Source organism: Neopelma chrysocephalum, unplaced genomic scaffold (genome assembly GCF_003984885.1).
Source record: "Neopelma chrysocephalum unplaced genomic scaffold, ASM398488v2 Primary Assembly neopelma1_88, whole genome shotgun sequence".
Classification (NCBI taxonomy): domain Eukaryota; kingdom Metazoa; phylum Chordata; class Aves; order Passeriformes; family Pipridae; genus Neopelma; species Neopelma chrysocephalum.
Window position 1 is genome coordinate 2,266,921 of NW_020897750.1, and position 13,444 is coordinate 2,280,364.

Consider the following 13,444-nt stretch of genomic DNA (forward strand, 5'->3'; position numbering starts at 1 on the left):
CTGTCAGCTGTAGTAAGAAAAAAAGCATCCAGATGCCTGTACCAGAAATAAACAGCTGTGGCTGTGGGGACAGAGTCCTTGTTACTTAAACTGTAGTTGTACTTCTCCATTGCCAAAGCCTCCTACTTCGGAGTATTGAGATGTTACTCTTGTAGTGGGACTGAAACAGCATTCCAGTTGCAGTATCACAGGCCTGTGTTGCACACAGACAATCCTAAAAAGCTGTACAGGAGTGCTGTTGGATAACTCAAGTTATATAGTGGAAGACAAAGCTAGGAAACTTGTTAGAATCCCCCCCAGAATTATTTCTGGTAATACAATGGGCCTGAACTCTTTGTCTGTATGAAAGTTGTATAAAACACATCAGTCTCCACGGTACTCCTGAATATCTTTTACAGCGTGGCATCTTAGTATAATGCAGGTAACAAGTTCCTTCTATTATATTTATATCCAAATGGAAGACTAATAAAAACTTTGACCTCAGCACTGATTCTACCTCTGTAGAGAGAGGAGGAAGACTGTTGGCAAGATATTTCTGTAGCAAGGCTGCTTTATACTGTGCTGTCTATTCAGTGGAGAAGAGGCATTTCTGTGAACTTTCCTTAACAGCAGACTGTATAAAAAGCCATCCACAAATGATTGTTCTAGAATCTCAGGGCCTGCTAAAGTAATTTTGTACTCTCTGTTATGTCAAATGTTTCAGATGGGCCCTCTCAGTTTAAACTGAGGGACTGTTGGAGCTGTGGTTGTCCGAGCCTGCAGCTGAACCTGCACCTGACAAATTGCTGTAATAAAGCTCCTTTTAGAAGGGTGGAGGAAAGCTCTCCACTTTATTTGTTTTTCCTAAACAGTGGTAATGACAGTCAGGTTTTGTGAAGATAAAGTAAGTGGATACCATCCTTCATCCAAGGGGTACAATGTATAACGTAAGTGAATTAGAGCAGGACAGAGGCTTTTCATACTACACAGAAGACAGTGTTTCTTAAAAACCCCAAAACCATGATGCATAAAATTGAAAGTTACTGCCTGACACAACTAAACCTAGTAGGTGCATGGTAATTTCACCAGAGTGCAGTTTTATAGAGAAGTGTTTAGGTTTCTTGGGCAGGAAGACCTCTGATAAAAGCAAAAACAATTAAGAGTTGGTAGGTGTATTTATTAAGATTCTTAGCAATTAATATGACAGCAAAATGACTTAAGAGAAAAACTGAAGACATATTCTAGTCTCCTTGAGTAAGGCAAGAGCAATACTTAAAACTTCTGATTAAAAAACTTAGGAGAAGATTGGGCATAAGACTGAGGAATAAATATGGTTAAAAGGAAGATGAACTGTTTGCAAATGAACTTTTTGTATAATCCTGATAGGTCATGCTGTGGAATATTGTGGTAGTAGTTTTCAAAAGCCAGGGTAGGTGTCACTGCAAGATTTCCATTTGTTTTGGAAATTCAGTAGCAATTTTTATGGAAAGGTATGCTCATATAAGCTACTGCAATGAAAAAATAACTTTTCTCCCAGAAAAAAAAAGCAAGCAGGAATATTGTGCCAATGGAATAACTGAGTAATAACAAAATAACTTAGTAGCTTTCCAGAAGCACTCTGAAAGAAGACACTTAAATAGCTGCTCTCCTATCAAAGTCCCCTCTGTACCTTATTTAAGTTTTACACCAAACAGATGTAACTTCAGGTACTAAAAAACAAATTCCTTCAGTGTGAAGCTGCTCCTTCCAGCAGCTCTGGTCCTTCAGATATTACTTCTACCACTGCCCCTTTTTTTACCTGTGTGCATGCAGGAAATCCAATTATTTCTAGTGGGGGCTACAGTGGGCACTGAAGTCCCAAGAAATTGTGAACTTCTACAAGTTGTTTTGTTGTAGAAGATAGCTGTTACATGGATAAGATGATACCTAGAATCAAGCATAAATAAATAGATTCTCATTCTTCACAAGCCCAAACAAAAACTCCCTTTTCAGTACGAGCCATATAATAGTGAAAGCACAAACTCCTGTAGGAGTTATTAAGATCCCCTTCTTCCATGAGGAGGACAGTTGTAGCCATGTGTCATTCACACCCTTAAGTTACTGTAGCAGCAAATCAAATTGATACAAGGTGAACAGATTAAATAAAATCTTTAATTGCTTATTTACAACAAAGGCAATGACTTGGCAAATTGAAAATTATGATTTTCAGTTTCTCACTAACTTCAGATACAGCAAGTACATAACTATAAAATATGCAGCCTAGTGAGTAAGGCGCCATATTTACATCACACTAGTACTGCAAAAAAAGCACTTAAGATGAACTTACTGACAGCCAGAAGTTAAACATTTATCCTGTAAATGCTAACAATGCTGAAAAAGAAACTTAAGATCTTGTCATTTGAAAGGTCAGTGCTCTACTGGTTTGGGGTTTGTTTGGTCAGATTGCAGACATGCAAGAGTAGTAAAAATCTGATAAATGGGACAAAACCGATAACCGTCTGACACTGTCAGTTTTTGCAAAATACCGTTTTGATACAAGTGTACTGCTCCTTAGTCTGAAATCTAATGCTAGTAACTCCAGTATTAGATTAGCTACATAGTTTTACCTTAGCAAAGGTCTTCTCTGTGGTGGTGGTGGGATAAAACGGCTATTACATTTGAATCCAGGCAAATGTATTCGATACTAGAAGCATAACACAATCACATACAGACACAAATTTAAGAATACAAACTACTACAGACACATTGCCAAGAAATCCTGCTTTAACAGCTTAAAAAAAACAAGTGTTAAAGAATTTACTGCAGCCCAAAATAAAGAAATCAATTTTGTTTTCTACTTCCTTTTTTTGACATCCTTTATTCCCCCTCCATGTATTTTAAGGTGGGAACCAGTATTCTTACTTTAGAAGGGTAGGAAAAAAAGGAGTCAAGTTAAGGTATTAATCCAAAACTTACCATCCTGGCTGTCTCTTCTGAATGTAAAAGACTTACAAACTATGAACTACAAGGACAACAGATACGCCAACCATATGATCTGGGCATGGAATTTGATAGCAAGGCCTGTAGGGAATGCTTTTTTTGTACAGATTCTTTACTGATGCTCTGTAGTAACTATCTTCATGAAAGGGCTACACAGGAAAGGGAAGAAGATGGCATCTGTACAGAAGTTACTGCTTCATCCACACTCCATTCAGCACTGGGGTATGGAAGTTAACCATCATTAAGAGGACAAAGTTAATACAAACCGTTTTTGTTACTGCCCTCCTTAAATTACATTCTTGAAATGTAGTTTTCCCATTGCTAGTAGTACTTGCATTTCATCTTTAGAAGAGCAGAGTATTTTTTCAAATGTTTCTTTTGTATTAATGGTAGTCACTGTAATTCTGATATGATGTGGAAGTGTTGAGCAGTTTAAGGAGTTGACTCTTACATTTCTGCAGAAACCTTTACAGTGTGCGTGTTTTATATCCATGGGGTACTCACAGATCCTCACATCCATCATAGGTTCCGAATTCAGATGTCAGTTACAGCCATATCCTCCTCCCATCCGTGCAGCAGCTTTTCCAAGCTTTTCAATCTTCATCGCTAATAGGACGTGTTAATAGGACACGTGTGGCAAGTTTTCAAAGAAAAGCTGAGCTTAACTTTTATCCAAAGCTCTCTCTGATGAATCGTGCTCTAGTTCGGGTGATTCCTCAGCATCCTGAATGGCAGAAGGGTTATAAATACCATCGACTGCAGGGGCTGTCGTCGGTGTTGTGAGAGGTGTCACAGTGTGTCCAAACCCCTGGTAGTGACCCATGGGTGAAGATGGCATTGAAGAAGCATCAGAAATTGGGTCTTGAGTAGATGAAGATAGTAAACTTGTATGCTCATTTTGTTCATGATCCTCAGGAAAAAACATTTTCCTCGGCTGGCCCAAAACCGTCCTTCCTAGAATTAATCAAGCCAAATGAAACTATTTTTTAATCCTTCCAGCACTATACTTGTCTTTGAACACACCAACTCTAAAACAGGCATGTTAAATTAGAAGATAAGTCTTTGTTTTGTGTCAGTTTTACATGGGCATTGTTAGCTTTAATAAATGAAATATGTCTTTCCATCCAAAAGAAAAACAGAAAGTACATCCCTCTCTTTACCTGACACATCTGAAACTTTTAAAAGAAAAATTAAGAACTAGACTTTAAATCAGTCAGGAGTACTGAAAACAGCAAAGTGCCAAATAAGCCATGAAATTCTCTAAAGATCCAGATGCTACTAATTTGGTAATAGAATGTTCTCAAGATACTACAGAGATGAAGCTGGAAATATATACAACAGATTCATAGACTGTTAACAGATTGTACAAGTCTCGTCTGTCACTTACCAACATTTCGAACCTGTTCTGATATATCTGCCCTTAGATCAGAAATATCCCACATGGCAAGAAAGGAGTCGAAGCATGACCCTTCTTCAGCTTCTTGAACATAAGGTTTGTAGGAAAAACTGTAGTGATGGGCAATAGCAGCCAGAAACATCTCCACACAAATGATGAAATCCTGCAGCAAGAGAGACACTGACTTAATCACTCATAACTGGAGAAAAATAGTTCTGCGTTTCTTCTGCAATTGAAAGAATGCAATTGCCCTGGGATACTTTTCCACCAGAAGCAGGATATTCATGGCAGGCTTCAGAGAGCCATATGTAGTCCATTCATACAGGAACCAGTGCTCTGAGGGGCTGTAGGAGACTGGAGAAATTATTACTGCCTCAGAGCAACTAAAGTTGGGGTGGGGGAAAACAGGGCAAGTTCTGCATAAGTGGGGTAGGGCCTCTGGTCCAGCCCTGAAGTGGCAACCACACCATTGGCACACAGACCAGAGCAGATAAAAAGGTCATTGACACGGGTGTGACCTGATGTGACCCACTACCTTGGGACCTCGCTGGATCCAAAAGTGGTGACTCTTTATCTTTCTCTCTCTCTCTCCTTTTCCTCTCTCTCTCTCTCCTTCTCCTAACTTCTCAAAATCTGGGTAACCTAAAGTTGGACATGTTAGAGTTTGCTAAAACTCACTTGGGTGACTGGCTGAAACTTAGCCCAACTCAAAATAAAACCAGTACTAATCTAGCCTGTGTTAATTACAGTGAGTATGATAATAATTGCCTGAGATCAGCTATGTTATCTTACATATAACCATTCCTCCCCAGAAGTAACTGCTCTTACCTGTAGGCCTGTAGCCACAGCTTCCACACTCTGCCATTCCCAGGTGTGTTTCTCAGAAATAACACCAACTTTCACCAACAATGCAATGAGCACAGCCTGCCTATAAAGATTATTATTATTGTAACAGTACTGCCAAAAAATCTGCAAGCAAATCTGGTAAACAAGGCCTGTTCATATGTGTACATAGGAATAATCTTATAAAAAACTTACTGTTTATATATTTAGATTTTAAGAGGAAGAAACAGACTTAAAAAGAGATGTCATTCAATCATGACCCTGAAGACCAGCAGAATCAACAGAGAAAACAATCAAAGGAAACTTGGTCGTTCCAGTCAGTCATTAGCACAAGTTGCTTCTCTTTCATAGTACTGCTGCAGCCCACAGAGTAATGGTCAGGTAGTCAAATACACTCACTCAGCAGCAGCTAAGTGTGAGCAATGCTTAGACAGCAATTTGTAGTTAACTTTCAGTAACTTATTTTGAAAAAGTAATTTTTTTACTTTAAAAAGTAAAAAAAGAAAAAAAATTAGTTTTGAAATAACTGCAAGTGGAGATTCTAAAATAATTGAGAATCACCTTACGAAACAGCAAGTCTAAAAAGTAATCTTAAGTGAACAAGACTACTCTGTCCAACATACTGGTACCCTTTTCCCCTCACTGGACTTCACTAAGATTATGGGTAGATTTTTTTAAGGCCTCTAACTTCAGTAACAAATCCAGCCTTTTTAGCTCTTTTATGATTCACCTTAAGAGCAAGAAGTAGCGAGTAAATAATACACTTACCAGAAAGAAACAAAAACTACCATCTTCACACAAAGGAACTTTCCAACAGGTTGGATAGGGTTCAGTTCCTCACGTAGTACTTTATAAAACAGCACCAGACAATACATAGCAAACTGACAAGAAAAAGAAAATGAAGGGAAGCTTTCAAATCCTTGTTTATTTGTGAGGGAGTTGTTGTCTTCAGTTAAAAAATGTATCACAGTATGATACAAACTTTAAAAGCTATCTATTTTTAAAAAAGAGGCTTTGGATTTATGTAATCTTTGCCTTACTGTTTTAAAGCACTCTTTGATATGCCTGACATTGTATTTCTGAAATGCGTGGTACTGGCAGAGACTGAGGTCATCTATCTACACACTCTACAAAGCATAGGAAGGTCTCATGAAATCTTTTCAGTGCCAAGCTCATCTCTAGGGAAAATGGCACAAAAAGCACATATTCTTTCAGATTTCTGTTAATAACACCTCAAATGTTGCCTCTTTATGAGACTGGGCAATGAATGCAACCTTCACTGCAAATCTGAAATAATGTATAGCCAAACCTAAGGAATTGAACTCCCCTTTTTACACACATTCTCCTACTCTTAATAGTAAGTTTCTATAAGGAATCATGTCAACCAAGACACACAGAAGTACATGCTGCTGCTGGGATTGTTGTCCCACCTCCTTCCATACCAGTCCCCCATCAAACACAGGGGTGGCAGTGGGGGGAGGACACAGTTTCCCAGTGATCCCAGTTGTGCTGTTCTGACTCCTGCTGCTGTTGCCAAGAGACATAAAAGCAACCCGTGACCTCCAAAATGAAACTTTCCATTTTAGGGGATGACATCTTACCCTGACATCATCTGGCAGCTGACCCAACAAGAAAAGGTGTTAGGCCAGAATCTGTGCACTGCACACACAGTTTCCATTTTTTCCTGTCAATGTTGTTATCACCAGCTTTGTAACACAGAATTTTTAACACTGTTGACTGTTTGTACGTGTGCTGAGAGGAAGCTGCAGGGGCAAGGGAAGTCATCTCTTCTGCAGAGGGGCAAGTCTGCAGCTCTAATACCCGGGCCATAACCACCTCACCCATCAAATAATTTGGGGTAGAGAGGTGGGACACTTCATTGCTTTATGGAGCTTTGTAGTAAAAATAATAAAAGTTTTTAGATTATCTGTTTTTCTAGTGTTTTTCATATATAGTACTTAACAGATAGTAACTTTGACTTACAGTCAAAATATTCTACCTATAAGAATTACCAGACATTAACACAATCACTGTCAATAGTTCACATAGAAAGTTCACACAGTACTAATACAATGATTTAAAAGAGCAGAAAGATGTATTCTTGATACTCACTAGCTGTGACATGTTGTTAAGTATAACCAAGTAAGTCCAAGCATTGTTGAAGCTGAAGTTTCCTTCATCATACACTCCCACTAGTTCACAAATCCTGAAAGAATTTTTTGAGTTAATCACTATGTGGTAACAGATCACGTTCTTGGAGTGCTACATATTCATTACAACCCTTGGAATCCAAGACCTCTTTTGGTACTCAAATATGGGCACTGGGGGCCTGCACAAGCATTAGTCTCCAACAGCATATATATATTATATATAATATAAATATTTATATGGATATTCATTGTGAGTAGCAACTTTTTACATAGTCCCACAGAACTAGCAGCAACCCAAAGTTCATGAAATTAAGCTTTCTGCATCAGCATGCATAGCTGCCTACTATTCCTTTACAACCACAGTCTACATGATATGTATGAAGGCTCACAGTCAAGCTTGTCACATGCAAACTTTAATAAAATTTTAAAATTCACGTGAAACTTGTCTTTAAAAACACCCAGTTGCTGAAGGCAATGAGAGAAGGGAGGAAGGAAAAATAATCTAAAAATTAAAAGATCATAAAACTGTCTTTCCCACCCTAACAGTACTTTGCATTCTCTCCCACAGATTTCAGCAGCAGGCATTAAGTATTTATTATTTCAATTCTGTAAATAGTAATTTGCTATAGAGAAGCCATAAAGAAATCATAGGTTGATTCAAATTGCCGGGACCCATTTAGTATGTAACATGAGTCTGCTTTCAAACTGCCTTGATTCAATAAAAAGGGCATGAAAATTCTTTCCAGTGTAACTCAAAATTACATCCTGAAGATCAATATTAATTATTCATGAGCATACTTACAAAGCAATAATGGTAGTAAATGGTCTGACAACAGTGTACTGCAAAACACCCAGTTTACATCTAAATAATAAAACTCTGCAAGAAAAACACAAAATTCATCATACAAGGATTTAAATACAATTCACTTATGGAAGTTTCCTGTTCTTAGTAGATTCACTAAAGTAAATTTTTATTTTATGGTAATCTCAACTTCTGCTTCCAGGACTTCAGATGCTACAGTGTGTATACACAAAATACACAAAAGACCTGAACTTTTACAGGCACATAACAGGAAATACTCAATGATTCACTTATTTTAGCCATGAAAAATTTCTGTTAGGGTTACACAAAGATAATGCAATTTTTGCCGTATTTGAAGATGCTTAAGAATGATTTAGATTCATAGTTTGTCTTCAACATTTTATCAAAATCTCTTGAGAGATTTTACCAGTTAAAGCATGCAGAAATAGTTTAGATGCATAAAGCCTTTCTTCCCTCACCTGTGGAAGTAAAAGCAAAGGCTATCTGGCCTACTCCCAGTTCCACGTGAGGTTTTTGGCAAACATAATAGCAAACAAATTCAAAGGTCAAAGAGACCTAATCCCAGTATTTTCCAAAAGTGAGAAAGTTTCCTTCAGCATCACTTGAGCCAATGCATGTTAGTAACCAAGTGCAATTCACAGGATGTAACGATTTACAGATGACAAATGTGTTCACAACCACTTTCAGTAGAGGTTCATGGCTGATAAACAAAAGGTATGCAAACCATAAACTGACTCTTGTCAAGCAACAACAGTTATGCTGCTAAATATCAAAACAAAATATTTATATCTGACTACCCAGCCTAAAGCTATAAATGCCATCATATACTCACTCTCCCATAGCCCAGGACGGACAGCAGCACAGAGGGGGCAGATGTCTCTGCTGATCTTTCGCTTCTATTATTAATACGAGGTTTGGGTACCGGTTGGTTAGATAATTTGAAAGAAAAACCATAAAATTATAGATGACATAAGCTTCATAGCATTCTCGACATGTATCCACATATATTGCAATGTTGGGGTATTTCAAAGCTATCCACTGCAAGAAGAGAGGTACACAAAAGGTTACGTGCAAGAAAGACAAGAGCGATTCCAATGACAACACTGGCTGGGTAGTTCAGCGAGCAATACCTCATGAGACAGCAGGCACTAATTAGTCAGGGTTTGAACCATTGGCTTCCAAGAAACCAATGCTACAGCTAGAAAGTAACATTCTGTAAACATACACGCAAGAACTCCAAACTGCACCTCTGCCCCTTCAACTGGAAGCGGCTCAAAGCACGGCACAAGAGATGCTTTGTATCTTTGATAAGACAATTCAGTCTTTCCCTCAAAAGTAACCAACTATGTAAGTAACTACACATAACCTCCTCCTGTTAGGTGGAGACAAGATAAAACTGTTTCCTGAAATTCACATATTCTTTGTCAAGGTGGGTTTGAGAAGTTTCAGTCCCTAAAGTTGATTTCTTTTGGTATCTGATGTTGTAAATGTTCGCTCTGACATGTTTGCAAAATATAGAAGAAAGAACAGATTAGCCTTGAAGTGGTAGCCAACTCTCTAAACCATAATTTCTGACAGAAGAGGGATTTTTTTAGCAAAACTGTGATTATGGATCAGCTGTCAGAGCTTTCAATTTCCGGGTGTCACACTGCTTTTGCACTATTCAAAGGACCTCATCCTTTGCCCCCCGAAGCAAAGAGGAATAATTTTAGCACTAAATACAACTCAGGAAATAATTTTAGTTGTAAGCCTAACTTGGGAAAGAAAGGTAAGGCACTGAATTTGAGTCAGTACTTGGATTAGTCGAGTTTCCAGTTCTGCTGTTAAGATGGAAGGATCAAAAGCAGGCTCTTGTCATACCCCTTTCAACATCTGTCATAAAGGATACTCCAGGACAGGGTTAAGAAGGGTTAGCAAAAGCAATCCCTGAAGCTCCACAGGAAGAATGTATTATCCCTAGAACTATGTTTCTGATGTACTCCATAAACAGGAATGCCCAGAAGCTTCTAGGACTACCACTCTCCCTGCAGTATAGTTTCTGCTGTCACACTGTTTTCCCTCACTCCCACAGCAAACAGAATTTTATTGAGCTGTTAACAGTAAGAGGACACTTACACTGTCTAAACTGTAAATCGGCACCATCCATAGAATCCTGTTACAATAACAAAAGAACATTTAATATTACTAGAAGTATTTTTAGTCTGAATTAAATTCAACATTTGTAGCACAGGTAAAATGTGAAATGTTACCTTATTATTGGTTTCTGTAATTCAGGTTGAGTATAATGGACTAAGTGTTGTAGTATTCCCCAGAGAGATATTGGTATAGTCATCAGGAGAAATATCCCAGCGATAAACCATGCCTTGGTATGAATTCCAACCTTGTAAAGAAAAAGAAAAATGCAAGATCAAAGTTTCAGTCTTAATACTTTAAAGTATTTCAAGTACACAAAACATTCTACAAAAACAGAGTAATGCATACTACTGAATTTACTGAAACCCACAACAGATTCCTTGCTGTACTTCTGGAACTTGCCTCAGTTCAGTGCTGCATTATAAAGTTTCTGAAAGCTTGTGAATTCAAAGAATTTTTAGCTTTAAAATCAAGTTCCAACAAGTAATCAATTTGTTTCATATAACAAACTCAAAATACATAAAAACATAATGTCAGCTAAAACACGGGGCTGAAATTTTAAACCAAAGCTCTCTGAAAAATAACTACATTAATAACCTTGAGTACCAAAACTTGAGAAACATAGTAGACTATTCTCCAATTTTTTTTCTGAGAATTTCTTCTCTGATTCCCTACAGTACATTGACATCACATGTTTTCTGTTGCTTTCCAGTTTTTCTTCTATACAAGTATCAGACTTAATGGTATGAACTTCAATATAAACATCCATTATGCATCAGAACAGGATTTCAAAATCAAAAATTTTAAATGTGCTCAAGACAGATCTTACTGTCATAAATTATACCACAAAAAAAGCTTACCTCCAGTGCCACGGGCCTGTATCACATTGAACAATACATATATTTTAAAGTTAAAATTTTATTTCTTGTTAGAGAAGCAATTGTATCACGTGAGTGTGTAATTCATACATCACTGCTGCATGACAAAAGAGGAATTTTTCTCTATCAGTAGAGATGCTCTACTCAATTCTCCCTGATCAGACAGAATCACCTTTATGAATGCCACTATTACTACTAAGTTTCAATACATAAGTTCTGGGATGAACTTATGGAAGGAGCCAGTCTCTCCTTGGTGGTGCCATCCACAAGGACACAAGGCAAGGGGCACAAACTGATGCACAGGAAGTTCCACCTGTACATGAGGAAGAACTTCTTTACTGTGGAGTCGAACAGATTGTCCATAGAGGTTGTGGAGTTTGCATGACTGGAGACATTCAAGAACCATTTAGACACAATCCTGTGCCATGTGCTCTGGGATGACCCTGCTGGAGCACGGAAATTGGACCAGGTGACCCACTGTGGTTCCTTCCAATCTGGCCCATTCTGTGACACTTGGTTGATTTCTTCAGCATCAGCATCCTGTTCAAACTGTTCAAACATCAACTACTACAGAACCAGAAGGGGAAAGAAATCCTGCTCTGTCCCACTGCGCTTTGATGGGGCTTGAGCAGCAGGACAAACGTGCCCAGCAGCACCGCGGCACTTCTTCAGCCTTTCTTTTCACAGAGTCACAGAGCGGGTCACGTTGGAAAGGACCACAGTGGGTCACCTGATCCAACCCCACGGCTCAAGCTGGGTCATCCCCGAGCACATGCCACAGGATTGCGTCCAGAGGGTTTTGAATATCTCCAGTGAGGGAGACTCCACACCCTCTCTGGACAATCTGTTCTGTGTTTGGTCACCCGCATAGTAAAGAAGTTCTTCCTCATATTCAGGTGGAACTTCCTGTACATCAGTTTCTGCCTGTTGCCCCTTGTCCTATCGCTTGGCACCACTGGTAAGAGCCTGGCTCCATCCTCTTGCACCCTCCCTTCAGATATGGGCCCTGATGAGGTAACACCTTTCCCCGCCGGGTCCCCCCCGGGTCTCTCCCGCGGCCCCAGCGGAGCGCACCGGGCCGGGCCGCGCCCCTCACCTCCAGCTTCTGCAGCTCCCACACGCAGAGCGGCACCACCACCAGCAGCCCCACGATGTAGAGCAGCACCACGAGCGGCCGGATCCAGCGCCGCCAGTTCCCGCAGGTGCACGGCATGGCCGCGGCACCGCCGGGGCGCTCCTCGCACCCACCTCAGCGGGCCGGCAGCGCCCGCGGGGCGCGCATCACCGGCGAGGCCACCGCCTCACATCAGCCGCCGCCGCCGCCGCCGCCGCCTCGCCTCGGCTGGGTTTAGGCGCGGCTCAGGCTCGGTTTAGGCTCGGCTCAGCCCGTCCCGCCCCGGCGCTCCCTGCGCTCCCTTCCCTTCCCTGCCCAGCCCAGCCCAGCCCAGCCCTGCCCCGCACACGCCCCCGCGGCGCTTCCGCCCGGCACCGCTTCCGGCTGCCCCGCCCCGATCCCGCCGGCCGCACCCATTGGCCCCCGGCCCTGCCCATCACCGCTGCCCCGCCCACCAGGGCACGGCGGAGGGGGATCGGCGCGGCCATCACCCCCCCCCCCCCGCGGGGGGGGTTGTCCTCTTCCACCCCCCCGCCCTCCGCCCTGCCCCGCCGCAATGGTCTGTTCCGCGCGGGGAGGGGGAGCTGTATCCGCGGCTGGAGATTGGGAAGTGCGTGTCAAGGGAGTGTGTGGGAATGGCGGGAATAGCGGGAAAGGCAAAGGCAACCAGTCTAACTGCACAGCTGAGGAAAACTGCCTCCAGCGCCTCCCCTGAGGGCAGCCCAGAGTGAGCGAGGGGAGGCGCCTCACAGTACCCGAGAGTGGGTCGTGACGGGGAGAATCCAGCCGGCATACGAGCAGTGCAAAAACACCTGTTAAACTTCGAGGATTTGTGGGACGAATAATGCAAAATACGTGGTAAACTTCAAGGATTTGTTGGACTGCCCCCACACCCCCCCCAGCCACCACCACCCCCGGTTTCTGAGGCGCTGTGTAAAAGCTGCTAAATCGCCGCTTAACTCCGCAGTGGTCACTTGGGAAAACCCAGGACCTCGGATGCGGAGATAAATTAGGACCGCAGGGGGTATAGTCTGCCAAATATTCAAGGGACTGCTGCTGTCTGCAAGGAGGCAAACGCAGATTTTAGTCAAAGGCATGACTGAGTCGTGTGTGCTGGAAGAAACCCCATGGAGTAAGAGGTACTAAGGA

The 13,444-nt window shown here is 41.3% G+C and overlaps 2 protein-coding genes across 2 annotated transcripts in view; one reads left to right on the forward strand and one right to left on the reverse strand.

The window, feature by feature from the left end:
• Positions 1-2,108: 2,108 nt before the first annotated feature.
• Positions 2,109-12,582, reverse strand: TMEM184C (transmembrane protein 184C). Its single transcript, XM_027692705.1, has 10 exons — positions 12,278-12,582; positions 10,420-10,550; positions 10,286-10,322; positions 9,003-9,208; positions 8,150-8,224; positions 7,310-7,403; positions 5,966-6,078; positions 5,183-5,282; positions 4,346-4,517; positions 2,109-3,912 (listed from the first exon to the last, which is right to left on the reverse strand). The coding sequence occupies exons 1-10, from the start codon at positions 12,392-12,394 to the stop codon at positions 3,620-3,622; spliced, it is 1,338 nt and encodes a 445-aa protein (XP_027548506.1). The 5' UTR covers positions 12,395-12,582; the 3' UTR covers positions 2,109-3,619.
• Positions 12,583-12,992: 410 nt separating this feature from the next.
• The window catches only part of TTC29 (tetratricopeptide repeat domain 29), a 381,566-nt gene continuing 381,114 nt past the window's right edge, over positions 12,993-13,444 (forward strand). The window contains exon 1 of the mRNA XM_027692737.1: positions 12,993-13,434. The gene's annotated coding sequence lies outside the window, so the exon portion shown is untranslated. The remainder of the gene's footprint in view (positions 13,435-13,444) is intronic.

Excerpts from the sequence above, each read along its gene's own strand:
- TMEM184C (XM_027692705.1), bottom strand. The coding sequence starts at position 12,394 with ATGCCGTGCACCTGCGGGAACTGGCGGCGCTGGATCCGGCCGCTCGTG. Across the intron at positions 10,323-10,419 it reads TTACAGAAACCAATAATAAG|GATTCTATGGATGGTGCCGA; the intron begins GTAACATTTCAC and ends TTATTGTAACAG. Across the intron at positions 5,283-5,965 it reads GTAGTTTTTGTTTCTTTCTG|GCAGGCTGTGCTCATTGCAT; the intron begins GTAAGTGTATTA and ends TAATCTTTATAG.